The sequence below is a fragment of the Cynocephalus volans genome, chromosome 2, assembly GCF_027409185.1.
Source record: "Cynocephalus volans isolate mCynVol1 chromosome 2, mCynVol1.pri, whole genome shotgun sequence".
NCBI lineage: Eukaryota > Metazoa > Chordata > Mammalia > Dermoptera > Cynocephalidae > Cynocephalus > Cynocephalus volans.
This window is the reverse complement of record NC_084461.1, coordinates 111,237,286-111,263,198: the sequence shown is the minus strand read 5'-3', so window position 1 is coordinate 111,263,198 and position 25,913 is coordinate 111,237,286. Positions and strand designations below refer to the sequence as shown.

Sequence of the window (25,913 nt, the reverse complement as noted above, 5' to 3'; positions counted from 1 at the left end):
AGAGAAGGAATAAGGACCGGGAAGAATGTGGGAAACAAAGAAAAGAAATGCGTCACACCTCAAAGTGAGGCATTGCTAATACACGTCATGGGCAGAACATTCCTTTATGCTATGCAAATTCCTCTTGAATTACATTTTAATTCTCTTGTCATGACCTTAGTGAAGTTATACCTATGATAAATGTAATTCAGAGAGAGAGAGGGGGACAGAATGTATCATGCCAAGAAATACATGTATGTGGCCAGAAGGGAATTTTTTTTACCTATTAATAACACAGTAACATTTAAGGTTAAAGTATGCAAACAAAAACCAGGGCCATTAGAAGCAGACTTAGAAAAGAAGAATGTTTGCTTTTGTTTTGAGGACCCCCCTCCCTGCCCCCATGCAGACCAGCTTTGCTACTTTGGCCCTCAGCTGTTGGAGTAGCATTTGGACCCAAAGCATCAGAGAGAAGAGCTGCCTCTTTCCGCCCTGGCTGGTATCTGTAATGACTAACAGCTCTTTCTTTCCTTTTATACCTTTTATTTCCTGTAACTCTGTCTTTCTCTTCCATGTAGGAGGGGAAAAAAAAGATCAAAAGCCAGAGAGAGCTAAAAGACCAAGGTATGTGGGCATTGCTGCAGAGTTAAAACTTACTGAGAGTCCAAAATAGCAACAGCGAGTCCTCCAGAAACCTGTCTCCCTTTGTTTCTCCCTCACTCAAACTCAGCATAACTACTTCCTCCGTCTCCTGCATTCTGATCTCACAGATCAGAACTGCATGTGTGTGAGGGCAGCGTAGGATGTTCACAGGACTGTGCCACAGAGGAATTTCCCAGAAGCAGGTTCGGATCGACATGCACAGGACAGGTTATGAATGTCAGTAGCACATATGCAAATTCTCTTTGCTTAAATGGCATGTATTATTAAAACTCAGGATTCCTTTTCTAATAAAAAATAATGAAACTGAACTTCTAGAGAAGAAAGATGTCACTTTTTAAAAATGGGATATCTATACATTACAGAAAACAGCTTTCTGTAAAAGGTTTTGATTTAAACAAAACACTCCCAAATTAGATACACTGACTTAAGAGCAGTTCACACTACCCATGGCAAAAAATAAAGGAGAGTACAGTTTTAGTTACTTCAAGTTGTAAGGTGAGATTTCAAAAGTATTAATGTAACTTACCTAAAAAAGTAAATGTTTATGTGTATTTGGTTTTCCTCAGAATTCACCCCTGTGTTTTGTACATATTACTGTCAATAATATGGAATTATTCTATATCATTATTGTTTATATAATATAAAATATAACAATAATTGATAGAGTTTGGATGTGTTCTCCCCACCAAAACTAATGTGGAAATCTGATCCCCAGTGTGGCAGTGCTGGAAGCTGTTTGAGCCGTGGGGGCGGATCCCTCACGAATGGATTAGTGCTCTCCCTAGGTGGGGGGATTAATGAGTGAGTTCTCGCTCTATTAGTTCCTGCAAGAGTTGGTTGTTTAAAAGACCATGGTACCTCCCCCCCACCCTCTTTCTCTCTCTCTTGCTTCCTCTCACCATGTGATCTGTTTGTATCCACCGGCTGCCTGCTGCTTTCTGTCATGAGTAGAAGCAGCCGGAGGCCCATGCCAGATGCAGCTATCTCAGAATCGTGAGCCAAATAAACCTTTGTTCTTTATAAATTACCCAGTCTAAGGTATTTCTGTTATAGCAACACAAAATGGACTAACAATATAATATTATATATTATTAAAATTGTTATTATATGTAGCAAAATATGGAATAATTGTAGAGCTAATGATAACTCTGCACTGCTGTTGAATAGAAATGTTTATCCCAATATTTTAAATATAACTAACTTATACAGGATGGAAGAATTAGGTATAATATAATTTATACATGACAATTAGTATCTCTTTCAAGGAACTAAGCAGTGAGTATAAACAGATTATAATAAATCTTATATCTGACATCCATATTTCCTGTCCTTAATTTCTCCCACCACAAATATACATTTCTATCTGCACTGAAAATAGGTCGCTTTGGAAAATACATCTTGTCTGCCTCTTCCCTCTTCCTTGCCCCTCCTTCCTACTGGATTTTCCAGACGACTTTATACTCACATTGTGCTTCACTGTTCTCAAAGAGCATTCACACCCATGACACCTTGATACCACACTAATCCTCATGCCAACCTTTTGAGGCAGGTATGTATATTTCACAAATAAGGAAACAACTTCAATCTTGGTGATGGGAGCCTCCATTACTCTCATACTTTGACTATCTTTGTCTCACCAAGCCCAATCAGACACCAAGACTTGTGAATTTTACCTCCTTAAAATTTTCCAGTTAAGTCCCCTGCTTTTCTTTCCCAAGTTTGATTGGCTTAGCTAGGGTCCTCAACGTCTCCTGCCTTGACCACAATACCTCCCTACCTTGTTTGAGTTATATACGATATCTCCTCCTTCCATGGGTGCGGAAGATCACTTGGTTCTATGATCTTTGAAACTTGCAAGTATGATCACATCATTCCTCTGTCCCCTTTCAAACCTCTTTGGTTTTCCATTGCCTACAGGATAAAGCACAGGTCCTTTACTATCTGAAGCTCCCTTTCAGGCTTTCGACCGCTTGTCCTATGTCCCCCAAGTACCCTAATCTTGGGCTGCTGTGCCCTCTCTATGGTCCCCCACAAGCATTTCACATCTTTCAAGATTTAGCTCAGGCTGAGGTCACCTCCTACATGAAGACTCCCGCAACTGACTTCTTTCTTTTTTGTGCTCCTTCCCAATACCCTATAAAGTATTACTGTCATGGCAACCATATCACTTTAATGCACTTTAATATGTGGTTTGTTTAAACATTATGAATAGGCTATTGTTTCCTTCTTTCCCTGCTTGGATCATAAGCCCCTGGAGGGTAGGGTCCTGGTCTTATCACATCTCTGTATTCCCACAAGGTGTTCAATTCATTTATATTAGGTGTTCCATGTCTCTTAAACCAGCACTAAAGGCCAGGCTTTCTGATTTCTGGTCCAGAGCCCCTTTTGGCTCTGCCAGACAGTATAAATAGGAACAGGAAGAGATAGATTTCACTTGGAATTCCTGGACTTGGGAAGAGTAGCACGGGAAAGGCCAGAGAAGTTTTCTGCTGGTGGGTAATTCTGTTCTGGCAACCGAATAACTAACCTAGTGAGGGCGGTCTGGTGGGGCAACAGCCTGCCCTTCCAATTATTCCAGACAAAGATCAGATAAATGATCCTGTGAAGGTTGTGGGTAAAGGGAAACATTTCCATTGAGGAGGCTTTACTGCTTCACGTCACAAGACTGGGTGAAAGGCAATGGAATCTGCCTAGTTCCTAAGGTGAAGTGATTTTGTCACTACTGCCGGGAGGGGCCATTATGTCTCAGTTTGCTTTACTTCACTAGATTTCAAAGGGCAATCCTTAGACACTGCACATTCCAAGAAACTGGAAGAAAACAGGGTTGCTTTTCTTTGTCTTATTCCTTCTTGAAAATGGAGAAGGCTCTAGCAGAAGAATCTCTATGCCATACTCTGTGATTTCCAAAGAGCAGCCCAGTGCAGTTTCTGGGAGTGGCATCTTCATGCAGGATGTTTATCACATTTCAGTGTCTTAATAAGAGCCCGGGCTGTCCTCGTCTCCTCTCCGGGTCCTCCCTCCCACAGCCTGTGTTACAGAGCTGCTCTTTGTCATATCTTACTTGAGTTTAGAAAACGTAGGCTTTTCTTGTTTTCGTTTTTAAAAGGTTTGGGCAAAGGAGCTTGGGGGAGTATGTGCGTTTCCTATCTGAGCAGTGTATGCTAGGTGTTGTTGATAAGAGGAATAGTGCTGATGTTTGAAAATCGGTCATGGTTACTGCTGGATTTCATCAGAAAAACTGAGGCTGGTCTACTCTTTTGGGATTCATACTAAATTTATAGCATAGCTGGGTAATTAAGGTACCCAGTTAAATTCATAAATAATTAAAAAAATTTTAATCCACTTACTATGAACATTTCACAACACATACCAAAGTAGAAAGACTATTATAAACCCCCAAGCCAATTTTGTTTCATCTATATCCCTGCCCACTACTCCCGCCTATTTATTTTGAAGCAAATACCGGACAGTATATAGCTCTAGAAAATAAGGATTATCTAAAACACACAAACAAACACAATACCAATATCAAACCTAAAAGAAGGTTAAAAATTGTCATTGTTTTTAAAGAAATGAGTAAAATCCATTTCTTTGGATTTGGACGATGTGAACACTGTGTAGTAGTATTTAGGATTGGAGTGGACTAAAGTATCTTTTGGCACATTGCTGGGTATGGGACTCAGGATGTTTTCACGGTCCCTGCACTAGTCCATGTGGCTATTGCCAGCAGGGCAATAGGACGTACCCACTTTGATAGTGCCAGGCACCAGGCAGGATCCCTTTTCTCTTGGGAGCCTATCGGCGCTGGCTATTCTGGGGAGAGGAAGAAACAGAAGTGACATTCCCTAATCTTAATACCTCTGCCAGGTTAGGCTTTCTTGGAGATGAAGGAAGAGAGTTTCCCAATTCCATGGGTCAACATGAAGTGAGTTCTAATTGTGACCAGAGTGCATGAGCTACCATGACTTCAGGAGGGACGATGGAGCCACACCTGTATCCCGTCTGTCCCTCATGCTGCTGCTGTTCCTCTCCAATGTCCCTCCCCTAGCACCCAAGGGACAAGCATGAGAGAAACCTGAGCAGCAGCAGACACAGGTGGTGATGTGATAGCTAAGCTGCCTGCTTCCTCTGGCCCATCAATCAATACCATGTGTCAGCAAGGCCTTGGGCTGAGCTGGCACTCGAGATTGTCTGGGCTTTCACACGGACATGTTCATTTGTCTTTGAGCATTTGCAGGGTTAGGTCAGACTTCTTGAACACAGAAAAGAAACAATTCTGTAACTATCTAAAAAACAAGCAGTTTGTGGGTTTGAAACAAAATATGGAATTCTAGGTGCAAAGACGAGCTCTCTCAAAAGTATTAGATTCTCAGAATTTGTCAGTCATAAATACCAGGCCTCAAATGGTACCTGCCCCCTTATCCTTGGAAGAGATTCTTGCCAATTCTTAGAACAAAAACCTACAAAATTCTGTTCATGAAAAACAGCTTTTATGTAACAATAATTCCCAACCTCTCCTAGAATGCTTCAGTCACCAAACTGGACGGTTACCTTAGAAAAGGCACGAAGAAATGTCTTTTCTAAGCTGGAGGGACAGCTTTTTTTTAAGGCAGACATCTGCACAGTATGGTTTGCTCAGCAGAGGGAGATACTGGGAAAGGCCCCTCTGTAGTATCCCTGAATCCCCTTATCCCCACCCCAATGTGTCCACCTATATTTCTTTGGAATAATCTTTGGAAAAGGTAGGCCAAGATTATTGGTGGTGGTGGTGGTGCTGATGGTCGTGGGGTGCTGGAAGGCATCTGTATCTTTTAGAGCTCACTGGTCTCTGTTATGAATATAACAGCATGCATGCATGAAGTCAGTGAGGGAGTCTTCCATCACAGCTGAGAGAAAGATGGTTTTACAGAGGCAAGACAGCAAAGATATTGTCCAGGAAAGTTATCAACTCTGTCAACATCTCCACTGGGACAGCAGCAGGTGCCTGGGCAAAGGGTGTCCTTGAAGATGTAGTGGGAGAGAAGTATAAAAGAGAATGTGAGGGTGCTTAGAAGCCTCAAGGTTTTGCCTGAAGGAGACTTGTTTTCTTTTAACTAATTAATGGGATCCTGGCTCAGCACAGAAATACACAGACTGAAACAACACCTGCCAAAACCAGGACTGAGTATATAAATAAGGCTGAGGATTTTTCTCTCCCCATTAAGGGTCTTTTCGGGTGTGCTCGAGCCATATGGTTTCTGAAAGATGAGTCTATGAACTCCACAAACGAGGGATTCTCAAAGTGTGGCCTAAGGACCTTCTGTGTCAGAACCACTGGGGTTGGGAGAGAGGGGCTTGTAAAAATGCACTTCATAGCCCTACTTCAGACCTTTTTAAGACTTCAGTCTTATTCCAACTGAAATCTTGGAACTACTGAGCTGAAAATCAGCCAAGCCAAGATTACTGGGCCAAGTGGAAAGAAATCAATTACTTTTGTTTCTTTCATCCAGCAATCTTATAAGGGTGGCTGGTAAATTTATCAGCACAAACCAGTACTACTAGAAAAATAATTCCCATTAATAATGAATTTGTAATGCTACCTTGAGGAAAGAAGTTTCTATATCAGTTAGATATGCTACCTAAAATCACAATATGGACCATGTCTGGGTTTCCTTTGGGAGATACAATTACTGCTGGTTTTTATTTTATTTCTTGCTACAATCTATGGTTGCCAAGGTTTCTACAATGAGCTTCTTAGAATCATAGCTATTATTATTTTTTAAAAAATCTTTTTAAAAGAGGAGAAGAAACAGCGACCACATTTGATTTTGAGATACTAGTTATGCATGATATCTTAAACTAGAGTAATTTCAAGCAAGTGTTTAGGGAAGGATTTTAAGCAGAAGGCTCACAGAAAAATCTAGAAATTTTGTAATGCATAAGTGTGAATGTACCTTGGAAAATGCATTTTAAATAGGGGTTTGAATGAGTTTGTTTCAAAATTATGACTGATGTAAATATGCAGATGAAGAAGCTGGTGAAGATGAGATTAGGAATTAGTGGGTTACTGTGCTAAATGCAAATACTATCTCTATTCTGTTTTGTTTTTTCTGGTATTGGGTGGGATGGTTAACTTTCTTGCTGAAGTATCTTTATAGACATATCAGAATAATAATTTCTTCTCTTCAGGATGTTGTGAGACTTTAGTAACATTCATAGTTGTTTTACATAAAAACACACATAAATACACTAAAACGGGGTTAAAAAACTTATTTTAGCCGGAAAAGAAAAGAGTTTTGATTTGGAAATTTTCATTGCTGGGGAACAGAGATTTGAGCAGATTTCATCCTGTGACTATCTAAAGTTGTCACAGTTATCAGGTGAATTGTCTCTCCTGTTTTGCATTAAAATATACTTCCAAATTCCAGATATTTCATTAAGAGCCTCTAGCAAGCAAGTTCACATATTCCTAAGAAAACACTCACTGGGGAAGCTCTTCTCATTAGAACTAAAACTGCATTATTTGTTTTACCAAAAAAAAATTAGGTAAGGACTGTCCATTGAAATGGTAATTGTGAAATGTTGACGTATGCCAGGATTATTATTTATGGTTCTTCCTTGAGCAGCCTGATCCCAATGGCCTAAATAAAGAGGAGCAGTAAGAAGAGCGGAGCCTGGGAGATGCCCACTGATTGTTGTTCGAGCACCTGCATGCAATTTTAGGACTATAAAAGGTGAGGAAGATAATCAATGAAGCAGTGCTAGAGTGACACAGTAGAGGAGGGGTAGCCCTGAGCCAATCCTGGAAAACAGTTGCTAACAGCCTGCTTTCCTCCTTAGTACCTGCAGAGGCCGAGTCTGCAGTTTTGAGCGATCCACAGCCCACAGCCCACTTGCCATCTGCATACCCCTACCTAATAGTATGACCTGAGACCTAATTTCAGGGTCAAGGATTACCCTGAAAAGAAAGTTGGTTTTATACTGTTATATTTCAAATGAGCCTAGCAAACAGTATTTTAGTGTCTAAAAGGCATCAATCTCCCTAAAGCAGGAGATCTGAGTTTAAGGAAAAATAAATTTATATTAAATTGTATGTTTTTATAAGTATTTGTCCCTCTGCCATGATAATACATCCTCATTTTAGAAAATCCAAACAATACCAATAGTATAAAAAACAACAAAATAAGAAAACACAATTTAGAGACAAATCATCTTTTTTAAAAAACATTTTGGGAAACATCTTACCAGGAATATTTTAATGAATAAAAATATCAGTATAAGAATTTATGTAATAAGATCATACTATAAATTGTTTTGGTAATTTTTTAAAAAAATTAAAGATATTCCTGATGTTATTCTACTCCAGTGAATAGAGATAAATGCCATCTTTTGTAAATGCTGCAAAATATCCCACGGTGTTAATGTGCAGTTCATTAACCTGCCTTGTTTTATTATCACACACAATTTTTTATTTTGGTCAAATCTACAATCTTTCCCTTTACGATTTCTGAATTTAATTCCACATAGTAAGACCTTCCCTACTTCAAGATTATATAGTGGTTGGCTTTTGATTTCTTCTAGTATTTTATGGTTCCTTTTTTTGTGTTTAAATGCTTGATCAATCAGGAACTTGATTATGGAATGAAGTAGTTTTCCAACTCTAATTTTTCCCAAGTAGCTAGCCAGGTGTCCCATCTTTTCCCCACAGATTTAAAAATACCTCCAGATATATTTGGATTTCCTTCTGACCCTTTGGATAGACTCATAATGACAAGCTACGGGTCTATCTTCCTATTGTTCAGATTTACCCTGGATATTCCTGAGTGCTTCATTCTTTCAGAAGAATTTTAGAATCACCATGTAATGTTTTTTTCAAGAGTCACTGAGATTTTGTTTGGAGTTGCACTGAACTTACAAATTTAAGGTACACTTTACAACGATAAGCTTCCCTGTTGAAGAAACTCCTCCACTTATACAAGTTGTGTCCCTTAGCAGAGGTACTGTTTTCCTTTGAGTTGTACTAAATTTATTTCTGGGTATTTTCTATTTATGGTTGCTTGTCCGTACCTTTTTCTATAATTTACTTTTTTAACTTGCTTTTGTTGGTAAGAAAAGTAATTGATTTTTATAAGTTTTTCTGATAATCAGTCAACTTACTCTTGTTTCTAATTGCTTTTGTGTTAGTTCACTTGAGTTTAAAAAAATATAATAACTTTTCACCTATACTCAACATGTGTGCTGGGTAAGTTCAGCCTCCTGCAGGTTCCTCTTGACTCAGCTGCCTTTAATTTTCCTTATTGCCTTCATCCTCTGACATACTTTCTCTTTGAGTACTTTGACACCTGGATCCTTCAATGTCCTCATAGATGGCATCAAACAACCTGGCTTTAAACCAGTGATTTTTACTGCCATTTCGTGCAAATCACTTACAGTCAATGCCTGGCTTTCTTTCATCATGGCTCAGATTGCTCTATACAGGAATCCTCTTTGTCTCTAATGTTCCATCGTCTCCCTGACTACTTCTCATACCTCGCCACTCCCACCACCTGTACTTTTTGACCTCAGAGACAGAAATCAGTCCTTGATATTGCCATGTTCTCCTAGTCTCTCAATCCCTTCTGGACTTTACTTACTTCCTGAGGCAGCTCAGACCATATACGTGATTGATCACCTACAGTTTCCAATCATGCCACTCCGGCTACACCCACTCAGCATAAAACCCCCTAAAATCAGCTCAAAATTAGCCTTTTTAACTTCTAATCCCTGGACTCTGAGCAGGGTGAAGAGGGGAAAATCAGTGGGTCGGTGCCTTTGCTGTCAGCTGGGCCCTCAGCAGTCCTTGAATATCCTCCTCTCCTCTTCCCTCAACTTGTATTCCAAACACTCTCCATGCTCCTCAAACTCCTAACAAAACACAACTCATCCCTCCAGGTGAAAGGGGCTATGTCATGACTTCACTGATGGAAATTTGAAGTCACCCAACAAGAGTAGCCACAGGTCTTCCCCTGACCTACAATTACCTATGTCTGCATCATTTAATAAATGCCCATCTACAGCATCTATTCATTCCTCCAGTTTCAGAGTCAAGGTCTCTCTCCTATCCATGTTCAAGCCCATTTTCTGACACCTCTGGGCTTGTTTGTCAGTTATCAGGTATGCTACATCATCTTCTCCCTCTCTGCCGGCTCTTTCTTCTAGGTTATCTACAGGCTCACAAGGCTCTCTCATCTAAAAAACAAGACCTTCCACTGACCTCACTCCTCTAGTTAGTGTCCTCCCTTTCCCTCACTTCTCAACCACGACTCTTCGAGCCTCCATCGACACACGCTGCGTCTGCTTCCTCACGTCCCGTCTATGCAGTCCACTGCAGTCTGGTCTCCATGCCCCTCACTCCACTAAAATGTCTCTGGCAAAGTTCACTGGTAATTTCTATATTACTAAATGCCAAAGGCACTTTAGTAGTTCTCCTAAGGCTGCTCTTGGTTGCACTTGCCACTGTTGACTATCTTTTTTTTTTTTTTAAACCACTTTATTGAGGTATATAATTTATATACAGAAGCTGTGCATATTTAATGCATACAGCTTGATGAGTTTGGAGACAAGTATGCACCCATGAAACTGTCACTACAATCAATGCCATAATCATATTCATTGCCTCCAAAAGTTTCCTCTCGCCCTCTTTATTATTATTTTTTGTGTGTCTGTGTGTGTGGTTTTGATAAGACCATCAGGAAGGCCAATAGGGGTGGAAGAACCAGAAAGATAGTGTGGTGAGAAAAAAATCACATAGGGTATTAGGACTATGTTTTTTTTTTTTTTTTTTGACACGAGGAGAGAATGGATGTTTTTAAACTGAAGAGTGACATGATTTAACTTACATTTAAAACAGTCACTGATTACTGTGATGAGACTGGACTGCAGGAGGTGGGGTGGAGTGGGAGGGAAGCAGAGAGATCAGTTGGGGGCAATCAGTTAATGCAGGTGAGAGATGCTGCTGGCTTAGACCAATTGGTAGCAGTTGTTAAGTAGAAGTGGGAGAGTTCTTGAAATGTGTTATGGTAAGCCAATGGGATTTGCTGATGATTTAATATAGGTATAAGGAAAAGAAAGGAATTAAGGATTAAGGAAAAGAAAGGAATTAAGGATTACTAGGACATTTAGGCAGAATAGCTAGAAAAATGAAGTTGCCATGAGCTCAGATGGAATACCAGGTTTGGGGGTTACTGGCTGGACGTATTTGACCTATTAAGGTTGAGCTGCTTCTTTTATTTATTTATCTGTTTGACACATAATAATTGTACATATTTATAGGGTATGGTATGATATTTTGATTGATGTATACAATGTATAATGATCAAAATCAGGGTAATTAGCATACCCATCTGTGGAGTATAATTACATTCAAAAGCAAATATATTTCACAGGGTCTAGTTCCCTGTAGTTTCAGGTTTAGCCTAACCTTTTTGAAATTACATATAGAAATGTTAACCTTTCAAAAGACAGGAAACTTTCCTCAGGCTAGGGTCTCTGATGTGGATGGAGAGTTGTGGCACAGCAAGGTTGCTGACTCAAGGACAGACAAGTTACTTGTTTGATATGTAAAACACTGGGAAAATTACTGCAGGGAAAAAGAATGTTTGCTAAGATCAAGCTTTTGTTGGTGGATCGACTTAACCTTTGGCAAATCGCATTATGGAATGTCACTTTGTTATTTTATGTATGTTACCAGCCTCTACTGCTGAACTATACTTAGACATAACCCCACATAGGTCCTTTTCCTGTAACTTCCTGGTCTGGAGAATAAATGCAGTGGAAGAACCCCAGTTCACGTTTAATTTCCAAAGGAAGGAATGCCTCTCTCTTGAGGGTTCCGGGAGATTAACCCCTTTAGGGTCTCTCACTGCTCGGAAGAAATGGGCTTTAAGTAATCCTTTTTGCAGCTCCATCACCCAGGGGAAGAGAGGTGACAAATATGTGTGTGGCAAAGCAACATCCATCACCTGAAACATTTATCTTTGTGCTGAGAATTTTCAACATCCTCTCTTCTAGTTATTTGAAAATATATAATAAATTATTAACTGTCACTCTATAGTGCTGTAGGACACTGGAACGTATTCCTCCTCACTAGCTGTAATTTTGTGTTCTTTAACCAACCTTTCCCTCTCCCTCATTCCCCCTTGCTTCCCAGCCTCTAGCAACTATTATTTTACTCTCTATTTCTATGAGATCAACTTTCTTATTTTCACATACGAGTGAGAACATGCAGTGTTTATCCTTCTGTGCCTGGCTTATTTCACTCAACATAATGTCCTCCAAGCTCATTCACATTCCTGTGAATGACAGGATTTCATTCTTTTTTATAGCTGAATTGTATTCCATTGTGTATATATATTTGCTTTATTCATTCATCTGTTGATGAACACTTAGGTTGATTCCATATCTTGGCTATCGTGAATAATGCTGCAATAAACATGGGGTGCGGTATTTCTTCAATATACTGATTTCCTTTCCTTTGGATGTATACCCAGTAGTGTGATTGCTGGATATGATAGTTCTATTTTTAGTTTTTTGAGGAAACTCCATAGTTTTCTGTAATGGCTGTACCAATTTACATTCCAACCAACAGTGTGTAAGAGTTTCCTTTTCTCTGTATCCTTGCCCGCGTTTGTTATTTTTTGTCTTTTTGATAACAGTCATTCAAACTGGGGTCAGATGGTATCTCATCATGGTTTTGATTTGCATTTTCCTGATGCTTAGCGATGTTGAGCATTTTTTCATATACTTGTTGTCCATTCGTATTCTTTTGAGAAATGTCTGTTCAGATCATTTGCCCATTTTAAAATTGGATTATTTGGTTTTTTGCTGTCAAGTTGAGTTCCTTGTATATTCTCTATATTAATCCCTTGTCAAATGAACAGTTTGCAAATGTTTTCTCCTATTCTGCAGGTCATCTCTTGATTGACTGTTTCCTTTGCTGTGCAGAAGCTTTTAGTTTGATATAATCCTATTTGTCTATTTCTGCTTTTGTTGCCTGTGCTTTTGAAGTCTTACATCCATAAAATCTTTGCCCAGACCAATGTCCTGGGGTGTTCTTCTATGGTTTCTTCTAATAGCTTCATAGTTTCAGGTCTTACATTTAAATCTTTAATCCATTTTTGTAGATTTTTGTATATGGTGAGAGATAAGGGTCTAGTTTCATTCTTCTGCATATGGATATCCACTTTTTCACACTGTATTTTTTGAAGAGACTGTCTTTTCCCCAGTGAATGTTTTTGGCACCTTTGTCAAACATCAGTTGGCTGTATGTTGACCATCTCTTGAGATTTTCCTTTCCTTGTCTGTTTTTTCATGATTCTATTCCTCTGTTTTCTTTTATTTTGGTTAGTTGTTTCTGTTTTGTTTTCTGCTGTGCTGTTTATTCCCCATCAACTTTGTGGCTTCCTCTTTTGACCTTCATCCCAACATAAGATCATTCCCACAAACTCTCTTTGGTTTCCCACTCTTCTCTCCATTGGAAAATTTCATCCACTCTCATGACTTTAAATATCATCTATAGGCTGATAATTCCCAAATACATCTTCCAGGTCTGGTCTTCATCCCAGTCTCAACTTTTATAATAGCAAACTTACCACTTTAATACCCAAAATCTACTTTATTTTACCTCCTATGTTCCATGGCTTAATATAGTGGCATCACAATCACACAACCTTCCCAGAGTGAAAAATGAAGAGTCTTTCTAGCTTCCTCTCTCTATCAATCCAATCCACTACTTGGTCTTTCCAATTTTTATATCAACATTTCTCAAACCCATTCTCCCCATTTCCCCTACCCAAACAACCTCACCTCAATTGTTTCACAACCAGCTAATCCCTGCTTCCAGCTTTGTTCTCCAATAAATCTATCTTCAACTTTGCCACTGGAGTCATCTCTAAAAAACCCAAACCAGACTGTATCACATCCTTGGGTAAATCCTTCAGTGACTCCCTATGCCTTATATAAACCCAAGTGCCTTCTCATCTTAGAAACTGTCTTCTGTGACCTTCCTCCAACTGACTGCTCCTGTCTCATGTGCTGCCATTCAATTTTCTACATTTTACATTCTAGTAATATTAATTGTCTATAGTCACCAGGTTGTTTCACATCACTGTGCCTTGGTTTAGGCTATTTTTTTCTGGTTAGAATGATCTCTTTTTTGGGGGTTCGGGGGTTGACTCCCATTCCTCCTTCAAAACTTTTCTCAGGTATCATCATTTTCTCTAAGAAGCCCTTACTCAGTCTACATGCTGGGCCAGTTTCTTCCCCATCATTCTCTTAAAAATGCCTGCACATATTCTTATGTATCACAGGAGACTGAAATTCATATTTAATGTCATATTAAGATACTGCTCAAATTATAGTGAAATTTGTCTTAATGTTTTTGAGGGCAGACCCCATGCCTAATACATCCTAATATCCTATGACATACCACAGTGCCTAACAATGGTACATTCTCAAAAACTATTCATTAAATTCAATTACTGAAGTACTTTAAAGAACATAAAATGCATTAAAAGTGCTAGTATAATTATTAAGTTGAATTGGGACTCTAGTGTCCATTAGATATTCCCTGATTTCATATCTGAGGAAAAGCTTCTTAACCTTAAATTTTATTCTGTATTCAAGTCAAATATATGATTATTTCCAGACCTTACAAGTTGCCTGATTAGGTATTTCTATTTTGACCAGTCCAGAAGGCATAGTAGCAAAGTAGGTTGTTGGCATGCAATGTGAATGCTGATATGTTATCTGTAAATGTGTAAGAGGACAGTTTAGGTATGTTTTAGTGGCAGTCATGCCTTAAACAGGTATAAGTTTACGTAGTGAAAGAAATAACAGGAAAAATAAAATAAAATAAAGAGGCCAAACGAGGTAAGAAAGCAAGGATTCTATTCATATTAAAAAAGCTTTTCTCAGTCTGTTCAGTCTGACAGAATTCTTTACACAAAGGCTACAGAAGAGCACAAAGAAGCAGGGCGGTTTCTTCAAAGATTCATCCTCTTCAGGTTGGAAGGGATCTGACAAATCAGGTCATTCAGCCCTCTCTCTTGACAGAGGAGGAAACTGAAGACCAGAGGCGAGAAAGACTTCCCTGGAGTGTCAAAGCGTCGGTAGTAGAGCCAAAGCCCTAAGTGAAGCGGACGGCAAAGCAGGGAGGCGGGCTCTACTCCCCGCTGCAAGTCCTTATCCTTCCCTCTGCCTGGAATCATTTTCTCCCTCCAAGTGAGGGCAAATTCTTTCTTATCCATCAACCTTCCTTCAAACATGACCTCTTATCTCTGCTCACTCTGAGGAAAACAGGTTGCCTATGTCTCTGTTCATGGCCTCTGATAGCTACAGTGGAATTCTTATCACACGTGTTAGTTATGTAAGCGTCCTGCTCTCCTCCCCGCAGCCTGGGCGCAGCCTTGGATTCTCGGCATGCTTGCTGAATTACACTGGATGACAGAAGAATTGGAGACATATCACATGAGAGTTACTGAACGGTACAGGGTTAAAATCAGATCTCGGATCAATTGGTAGTTGGAACACCGCTGTGCTAAGGAATCCATTCTGACCAAAAGTCAAGAACAGGGGAATAGGCTTGTCCTTAAGCATGCTCAGGGATTGACTGGGTAGCAGGCCAATTAGGTAACAGATGTTAACTGTCAGGTGATACTTGGGCAAAAATACAAAGCTTAATGCTGATAATTGATAATCACCATATGGGTAAGTCAAGGGTAGCACCTCGTATATAGTGAGAAAAGCCCATTTGCTGTAAAATTATAACTTGCAGAGGGGACCTGAAAAAAAATGTAGTTTCCATACAAATTCCCGTAATGTGTAAGGAAGCAGAAGATAGTACAAGAAGACTGTGACAGCTAAACCTTCACTGTTTAAACTCATGAAACTTTTTTCAAAAATTGTTTTCTGTAATACACAGGCTATTCTCTTCAAGAATAAGGTATATATTACATTTGTCTCCTCAAAGTACTTTTTAATGCTTATGATATGCCAACACCTACCTGAGAATATTATAAATACCAAAAAATGATTTTAGGACAGAATAATAACTATGAAATTTTATAGTTAATGGTACAAAGTAATAAACCTAGATATGGAAGCATAGAAATTGGTAAGTATTGCCAGAAACTCAGTCTTATTATTCTACAGTCACATCTTGTTTTTGATAAAAAATGATCTTATCTGCAGAGTGGCTTATAGGTATTTAAACTATTCTCATCCACCTCATTCACCAAGTTTGGCTTAAAGTAACTTTGGGCTGTTTCCAAGACCTGAATTCACTCTCAAAGGAAGAGGATTTGCCAACCTTATGACTATTCAAAGAGGTGGTTCCAGGCTTTGAAAGTAACTCTGCAAGAAGAATTTCAAAAAGATTTTGCACAATTGCAACATTGTTGGAAAAGTTCTGGTGTTTCTTTGGTGACACTTTTAAAGAATCAACATTCACATGCTTTTAAAATAAATCAGTCACATTACTTTATGGAAACACTCTGTACTTGTGTAAAGAAGAACTCAACTATGGTTTTTAAAAATTGGAATCTATGAATGACTGCTGAGCAAATCACAATTAATGCTGTGACCAAAAATATTAACTTCTCTACTGTGAGGTTTGAACACAGGTGAATGAATATACAAGTATCCAAAGAGGTACCTGTGTTTACAATACAGAGAAAGTATCAGTGCTCAATTGACACCTAATCTTGTCATCTACAGAGCATTAAGAAATCCTTTCAGTGTTAGAATTGTACAGTGGAAATGAGCCTTAGTTTTATAGTTGAGTAAACAGACCTATGAAAGAGACCTATTCAGGGATGCACAGACATTTAATGGGAGATACTTTGCCTTCTGCATCTTTGCCCTTCCTAATTCTAGTGAGATTGTATAATTAATGATTTCAAGAGGCTGGTTCAGATTAGACTGTCCAAACTTTGAATTTTGGCTTTAACACTTTAATCGCTGTTATGACCTTGAGCAAGTAACTGTGTCTGTTATACATAAAATGTGATGAAAATAGTACCTACCCCATTATATGTACATATGTAAAAGCACTTTGAACAGTATCTAATGTATAGCAATACCACATCTTGTCTTGGAGTTACCTAATCACTTCTTAGAGAAGAGATGAAATCTCAAAATAAAACATTCCTTTCAAAACTACTTAGTAAATGCCAGATGATACACAATCAAATTTCTCTGGTCATTACCAATTGTTAGATATTACCTTTCTCTTAGCTCATATGCCTTATAAGTTCTGATAAAAGTGTGGAATATACTATAAAGCAAATGTACTTCACAGGGCCTGGTTTTCCAAAGCCTTGCAGTTTCAAATATTGACCTTGCGGAGGACAGGAAATTTTCCTCTGGCTATATAATCTCTGTTGTAAGATAAGGAGTTGTAACACAGCAAGGTTGCTGGCTCAAGGGCAGACAGGTTACTGATTGATATGTGTAGATACTGGAAAATTGCTGGAGGGAGAAGGAATGTTTGCTAAGATCAAGCTTTTGTTGATAGGACCTCTTAATTGCCTTACTGGAATGTCATCTGGCTTGTTTCACTGAAAGTTACCAGCCTATATTGTTAAACTATAACCCCACCTATGTTCTCTTCCTATAACTTCCTGGTCTGGAGAATAAATGCAAGAAGAGAACCCCAATTCAGGGTTAATTTCCCGAGGAAGGGATGCCTCTCACTTGAGTGTTCCCAGGGAAGTTAACCACTTTGGGGCCTCTCACTGCTCCGAAGAGATGGGCTTTGAGTAATCCTTTGCATCTCCGTCACCCAGGGGAAGTGGGGTGACAAATCCATGGGGGGCAAAGCAACATAAAAGGTATGATGTTTTATGATTTTCAAATTTGAGAAAAGGTGTTCCGATTTTTTGTAAAATTTTCAGAAAAGATTCTGGTCAAATCAAGAAGTATAAGAAATCTACCAACTTCATGTTAAAACTAGTCTAATTTTACATACCATGGAACTTTGTTATTAAGGGAGGAAGGGAGAGCGGGAGGGAAAAAAATACATTCTTCGCAGTTCATTAAGGCTCTTGGAGGACCACATTATAAATTATATGAAGCATCCAACAAAATAATTAAGGATTAAATGGATCAAATGAGGTGGTGTTTTCCAATGAATTATAGGAACAGTACACTGATAATAAAAGCTGTCATAATGGATTAGCAGTTTTTCATCACTATTCACTTACAGCAACTCAACTCACAACACACATTTTACAGAACTACACATGAGGGGTTTCAAAATAATTTGCAGGATCAAAAATAACTGTTTTCAGATAATAATCTTTAATGGTAAAGTACACAAAAATTAGCATATTTCTGAGGTTCTTCCCAGTTTTTAACTCACCGTACAAGATGGAAGACATAATATGAAAAATCTAGAAGATAACAAATATGGATGTAATCATACACCTGATAGATTTTACATCTGATGGATTTTAAGAAAACATCACAGCAATTTGTTTACACTGATCACTATCTCTGTTAGGTAAGAAGAGGTACATTCACCTCTCATCTCATTGCCTGAGATATCACTGACAAGACATGGAATCACACAGGCAGAGAAGAAGAGGGCATCTTCCAGGACAGAAGAGCAAGATCATCCAGGTTAATGGCACATTAGCATGTTTTCTTTCTCTTTTCAATATAACTCAATATTATTTGCCCCTCTCTTTTTCCAACTCTTTTTATTCTCTCCCCATCTCCTTACTCATTTTCTCCAACTTCACATTTCCATTTCTCCACCGTGATCTCTTTTTAAACAGGTCTCATCACCACTATGACCTCTATTTAGTTGCTCAGAGGGTGGCCCAGATCTTGCTACTTCATTTGGTCAGGGGCCTGTCTAGGATCATCCAGACTAAAAGAGGGGAACAGAAGAGATAAGAAAATAAATTGATAACTTAGGATGACTCAGAAATCAATCTCTCTATTTTATACTAGGAGTCTACTTTGCTGAGGTTATCATAAGGAAGTTATATTCTGATGGATTTGTTTATTACTGTCAAAACTGTGTTGTCACTTTATAGATAGCTAACTATTCTGAAAAGAAGTTTGAGGGAAAATGGTATAATGCCTGCCAACAATATGGAATAATTTACTGAGCTACCCTATGAAAGTCAAGTACTGTGTGATCACAGTCACTATGACAACCCCACCGGGTGATTCATTTCACCAATTCCAACACACATGTGTAAATTTGGTGATGGCTATTCTAAGGAAAAATAAAATAAACAAAAAACTTGATTCTGACCTTAAGTGACAATTGCATAAGCAAAAAATGAAAACCTTGGGGAGTGGTTACCTTTGGGACAAGGAATTGTAAGGTGGGAGACAGGAAAAGGTCTTTTCTTTTTTCTATATTGTTTTAATTTTCTAACCTTATAACACGTATTGCTTTAAAAAATATCATCATGGATGGGAAGATTATGGTCCAACTCTGTCATTTAAAAAATCGGTAATATTCATAAATATTACATGCAAAATTTTAAGAGATTGTAAAAAAAAGTACTCAAGTATCACAGCTTGAATTATCTTTGATATTGTGGCTTGGGGGATTTTCAAAATCTTAAGTATGAATGTCACTTAGTCAACATTCAACCAATATTTATTATGTTATAAAGTGTAAGGCACTGACCTGCCTTTAAGGAGCTTATACTCTTGTTTCACTTGCTGTATGAAAGCCTTTTCTCTTAAATCTATGGGCCCTCATACATTACTGGTGGGAATGTAAAATGGTGCTGCTACTTTGGAAAAGTTTGCCGCTTCCTCAAAAAGTTAAAAATAGAATTATCATATGACCCAACAATTCTACCTCTAGGTATATACTCAAGAGAAATGAAAGCATCATCCACACAAAGACTTGTGTGCAAACATTCATAGCAGTGTTATTCATAATAGCCCCAAAGTGGAAACAAACTAAATGTTGGACAGATGAATAGACAAATGCAGTATATCCACGCAATGGAATACTATTCAGCAATAAAAAGGAAGCAACTACAGGCACTTGCAACTTCATATTTAAAAACATGATGTGAAGTAAAAGAAGGCAGACACAACAGACTACCTATTGTATGATTCCTTTTATATGAAATGCCCTGAAAAGGCAGATTTATAGAGATAGGAAGTAGATAGTGATTGCCAGGGGCTGGGGATAGGAATGAGGATTAAATATAAATGTGTCTGAGGGATCTCACTGGATGGATGAAAACCTTCTAAAACTGGGTTATGGTGATGTTGTGTTACTTGGTAAAGCTGCTGTAAGTCATTGAATTGTATACTGGAAATGGGTAAATTTTATGATATGTAAAATAAACCTCAACAAAGCTGTTAAAAATAGTATGCATCTTGGGACATCATGTCCCATTAGAAATATGGGAACCTCTGACACACATGGAGTGACCAATGAATGACAGCATATAAATTAGCCTACCTTAGGGAATGAAGTTTAAGTTGGTTCTACTTGTCTTCTAAGGGTAAGTAATAAAACTTAGGTTTGGAGAAAAACAGTCCTCTTTTAGGAGAAAGAAGTAGTCATTAATGTGCCTGACGAGGAGTCTTTCTCCTGGAATTTTGCTTCATTCCATTTGAAAATGGGTGAAGTGCCTAAAGCTGAGCATTTAAGGAATTAGAAAGGTGTCAAAGGGCAGTTCTGTCGGAGTTTAGCAAATGGAAAAAACTCAGCAGTTTAAAGCAGAGGCTCCATGAGAGAAAAGCTCATGCCAGGAAGCAGGATGAGAAAACCAGTGGACCATGGATAAAGGTAGTGGACAGATATGATAATACCAAATCAGTAAAAAATATTTATATAAGCTGGGAGGTCACAAAATAGTTATGGCATAAGATCCTTTTAGCATAAAGTAAAACCAGGATGCCACACTAGATTCATGGCAATGCTTAGGTGCTGTTACAAGAGTCCTCAATGTTACTTAATAGAACATTGTTGCACGCTACTGTAAGAGTTTAAGCCTTTCGGATTTTGACTATTTAGTTTAATTAAATTTCATGTCATCCTCCTATCCCAATCCCACAGCATGTCCTAGACCATAGCTACAGTTTATGGAGCACTGACAATACATCAGGTGCTTGGTGAAGCACATTCCCCATTTAAACTTCAAAGCAAGCCTACACGAAACAGCTGACTTAAGTATTCCCCTTTACAGATGGTGAAACTGAGACCTGGAGATGCTCGGTAACTTGCCAGGGTCACTTGCCAGGGTCACTTAGGAAAGTCAGAATTCAAATACTAGCTCCCAGAGCCAATGTTCTTAATCGCTTTATATACTGCCTATGGTATCTTCTATGATATTAATCTCCAGCCACAGAGCTGATTTGGTTCATTATATTCCTTTACAAAACTTTTCAAACCAGAACACATTATTTTTCTCCATCTTTTCAAACTCCTCCATTGATTGCTGTACTTTAATATAATTTTTATATTTTCTAATATGTTATGCACAATTTTTCTTCTTACCCCAAAGTTTATACTAAAAAGTGAACTGGGTCTGTCAGATTTGATGACCTGGAAATTTAGAAACACACACACACACACACACACACACACACACACACACACACACACACGGACAGAGAGACAATATAGAAATTCTCTTGCTAAATGGGAACTTTCAAAGTTCAGAGTTAAGTAGTACTAAGAAATCAGGTTATACTCAATAATTATTTGCCTTTGCTACTTTGGCTTCCAATTCAAGATTGATTCCCAGCTCCAATCCTTATTTTGTCTGTCAACTACCCTCAACATGCCATGCACAAAGAGAAAGGATAGCTTAGAGGATATGTGCTTTAATTATGAGTAATTTATTTTTAACTTGAATATACTATAATTTGTATTGCCCACCATTATTGAATAAGTAGGTATTCCATTATTTGTTGAACTGAAATGAATTTGTGAAACTGGTCATTTCAAATGAAGGGCTATGTTGGGGTCTTGAGTTTCAATGTGGTTAGGCGTATTTTCTACAAAATTATTTTCCCAACATCTAAAGAGTTTTGAGTTGTGACTTTGCCTAAATGCCACAGTAGACTTTTCAATCAATCAAAACCATCTCTTTAACTATGTAGAGTATCTTAAGTATCTAGACAACTAGGAATGTGAATATTTCAAAACTTTGGTAACTGTTGGAATCATTCTGCTTTGTGTAACTGGAACTAAATACTGCCTTTTGGCAAGTCCTGGACTAGGAGTTGAAAGTCCTGAGTTCTAGTCTTACTTCTGCTATTCGACACTCCTGTCACCACCAACATCTATACAATGGTGAAAAGTCTATCCATATTACCTCTTCAGAGAAATAAAGTATAGAAAAGAATGATTAAGAGCAAAGGAAGTAGATGCTATTTGACAGTTCCTCTTTTTCTTGGATTTGATCTATTTTTATAAAGTTAGGATTTTATTTTTGGCTGAGAAAAAAACATTTTGGGGAGTGGTTTACCTATAGCAATATTTTTTTCAGTCACTTTTTATCTATCATAAAAGTTGACAATGCTGGGAGGGCAAAGGAAAGAGTAGACAAAGAAAGCACACACTTGAAGACAACATGACCAAAGCCTTTGAAACAACAAATCAAAGCAGCTAGCAAAGCTATTCTTCCAACACTTCAGCCCAAACTCCAACAGATACGCAGACGAAATATGCTTTTATACACACAAGTCTCTATGTGGAACAAGGCTGTGATTAAAAAAAAAAAAACTAAATGCTAAAATAATGAGTGGTAGATTGAATCTTCACTCTTAAAAGAATCTATCATCTTTTCATACTAGTATCAATAAATCATTTTAGGTACCCCCAACAACTTGACACCATAAAGTAAAATTGGGCTTATTTAGATATTTATCTTCACATCGCATAATGCTATAGTGATATATTGTGGTGATATTGCAAATAAACAAATACTGAAAGATTCTTTTTCTTTTTAACAGAAGAATATCTGGGAATAAAAATCATTAAATAATCATACTTCTGGATTTTAAAAATATCCAAAGTAGTACATATTTTCTGGACCAAAAAAAAAAAAAATACAAATTTACAAAAAAGGTTCATTTACGGGAAGTTAATCCTTTTGACAAAAATATTTGAGTTTTCAGTTTCTTAAACCAGAAGAGTTTTTAGGTCAAACGATGTGCAAATCTTCCTATTACGCACATAAATGTTTGAAGAGGATAGTCACATCCCAATATTCAAAGTGTTTTGTTTTACTATCTATTTATTATGCTCCACACCACACCTCTACACTGTCTCCAGAACAAGTGTGTAATACGTTGTGTTAAGCAGCCAACAAAAGTCCGGCGGTGTTCGAGGGGAAAGATGAAGCATATTTCATGTTTTTCAAGACTTTTCCTCGCTCTTGAGGAAAAGTGAAGAGTGTAAGGGAGAGACACTCACAAGCTCTGACTCAAATAATAAAACACACATCGTTGTGAAGCTGATAACCGGATGACACCGACTAACCAACCGAGTCTCCCCAGACGTCATTAAGAAGTGGGACAACTGAAGTAAATGTTAGTGCCGTTTCCTGGCATAGCTCGAGGATTTGGATAGTTTTCCCAGACCTCCCGTGGGAATTATAGAACGCCAGTCATACTTTCGGGCCAAATAATTCACATCCCCATCGGACTGCAAGCTACAATGCATTCCTGAAATGCAGCGGTGCCTTTTCTTTAGTACGGAATTTGTGGAGAGGACGGAATTTGTGGAGAGGACTGACCAGGCGACAGAGGGGTAGAGAGAGGGGTGGGGACGGAGAGGAGACAAAGGGAGGGGGAGAGACAGGGGAGAGAGAGAGAAACAGAGAGACAGAGACAGAGAGAGAGCAGGAGAGAGAGAGAGGGGGGGAGGGGGAGAGAGAGAGAGAGAGGGCAGGAGAGAGAGAGAGGAGGGGAGAGAGAGAGAGGGCAGGAGAGAGAGAGAGAGAGGAGGGGAGAGAGAGAGAGAGGGCAGGAGAGAGAGGAGGGGAGAGAGAGAGAGGGCAGGAGAGAGAGAGAGAGGAGGGGAGAGAGGGCAGGAGAGAGAGAGAGAGGAGGGGAGAGAGAGAGAGAGGGCAGGAGAGAGAAAGAGAGGAGGAGAGAGAGAGAGGAGGGGAGAGAGAGAGGGCAGGAGAGAGAGAGAGAGAGGAGGGGAGAGAGAGAGAGGGCAGGGGAGAGAGAGAGAGGGCAGGGGAGAGAGAGAGAGGAGGGGGAGAGAGAGGAGGGGAGAGAGAGAGAGAGGGCAGGAGAGAGAGAGAGAGAGGAGGGGGAGAGAGAGAGGGCAGGAGAGAGAGAGAGGAGGGGAGAGAGAGAGGGCAGGAGAGAGAGAGGAGGAGAGAGAGAGAGAGAGGAAGAGAGAGAGAGAGAGGGCAGGAGAGAGAGAGGAGGAGAGAGAGAGAGGGCAGGAGAGAGAGAGGAGGAGAGAGAGAGAGGAGAGAGAGAGGAGAGAGAGGAGGAGAGAGAGAGAGAGCAGGAGAGAGAGAGAGAGAGGAGAGAGAGAGAAAGAGGAGAGGGGGGGGAGAGAGAGAGTTAGAGTTAGAGTTGAAGCCCCAACATTGCCCACGTAAAAGTTCCAGAATCCCGTTTCCACCCGAAACTCGCGTCCTGGCAGAGAGGTTTGGGCAGCGCGTTTCCTGTCGCCCAGGATGGGTCCCAGCTGAGGACACTTACTGCGCTGAGCCAACTCTGCTGTCTCTCTTCCCGAGCACTTTGGCAGGCTTTGTGTCTTCCACATCTTGCGGTAGTTCAGTCATCAGGGCCGCGTCCGGAGGGCAGCTTCAGGCCTCCACGCGCCCCCGGCGTCCCCCGCGCTCGGCTCCCGGGCCCCAGGGCGCAGGCCAAGCGATCCGCGCAGCGCCCTCCCGCGCACCCAGGCCCGGCGAGCTCGCGGGCCGCCAACCTGCACACGCTCGAGCGGGCGCGATTGGTCCGACCCGGCTGGAAGAGCCCAGCGGGAGGGAAGGGGAGGGTCGAAGCGAAGTGACAGCCTCTTTCCCCAACCCAGGAGGCAGAGGAAGAGAAAAAGGAAACCTGTTGAACTAGTCTTTCTGGGAGAGGAAGCTGATGGGCCAAGCAGGTGAAGCATTTGCCTAACAAGGCACAGTATATTTAGCCTTCTGGTAAATTGGGCGTTTTTCCTACCCCGACGGTACCAGCGGGATTTTTTAAAAAGGGCAGCGGGCTCTAGACACAGGAAACGGAGGCGACTGAGTAGGACTTTCTCACGCAAATGCGCCGTGTGGGCTGGCCTATGCCCTAGCCTGAATTATTCAACGTTCTCATTGAGGACTGCCTTTTCGTGCTTCAACAATAGGTCTGCTCAGTTTTTTATGTGGGAATAACAAGGGTAACGAGAAGTAGTTACCTGGTTAACCCTTCCTAGTTCTATGGGGGGTGGGGGGCCGAGTAGCACGCATCAGCATCTCACTAGCGTCTCATTTACTAGGCACCCAGCCAAAAGAGCGAATGCCTCTTCTTCCTACGTTTCGATGGGTTTCGACTTGCTGGTTCCGTGTGAGGTTTTGCATTTGAAGCATCCATTCATTCATTCAATAAACTTTTGAGAGTTACTGTGTTCCAGGCATTGTTCGAAACATCGACTTATTATAGCAACTAGCGTTAGTGTTAGTGGTTTCCTAATTTGCTATAGAGCAGTTGAGCATAACTAATGTAAAACCTCATTGTTGGAACTCTTAACTTATTTTAAAACGATGACACGTAGCGATAGCAGAGCATGACGTTCCTGGGAAAAAATAACTAACTCCATGCTCTGAGGCTGTAAATCCTTCAATTTTCTTTTAAAATTAAGTTTAGATTTGAGAATGTTACAAAGAATATGCAAACATAGTTTGTATATACGTATGTATGTATTGTATATACGTATGTATGTATGTGATGTGTGTGTGTGAAATACCTACCCTTCTAAATGTAACCTCAAACATTCTGGAGATGAAAGTCCTTTCCGAAGTTTTCTTATTCTCTCTTCATTTACATTTATGTCCTTAGGCTGAGAGAACAAAAAATCTTTTTGTAGCCTGCTTCCTCCAAACTTGATTCTTGTGACACTTGGAAAATAAGGAAAGAAAAAAACGTTTACATAAATTCTGTAAGAATTGGCCTGGTCATGTCTCTCTTTTTTTTCTTTCTGACTACTGATCCTCTGGCTGTGGGAGCCAGGCTGGCGGCGGTGGGTGGGGGAGACTCTGGGTGATGTGGAAACTTGGAGGCTCTCTCTTCCTGGGACATTCCTGATGTCTTTGCCT

At 39.6% G+C, this 25,913-nt stretch overlaps 1 protein-coding gene across 1 annotated transcript in view; it reads right to left on the bottom strand.

Annotated features, from left to right (window-relative positions):
- Window positions 1-24,785, bottom strand: part of GRAMD2B (GRAM domain containing 2B) — a 62,587-nt gene extending 37,802 nt beyond the window's left edge. Inside the window, exon 1 of the mRNA XM_063085573.1 lies at window positions 24,322-24,785. Coding sequence (XP_062941643.1) covers window positions 24,322-24,404 — 83 coding nt within the window. The 5' untranslated portion in view covers window positions 24,405-24,785. The remainder of the gene's footprint in view (window positions 1-24,321) is intronic.
- Window positions 24,786-25,913: the final 1,128 nt, after the last annotated feature.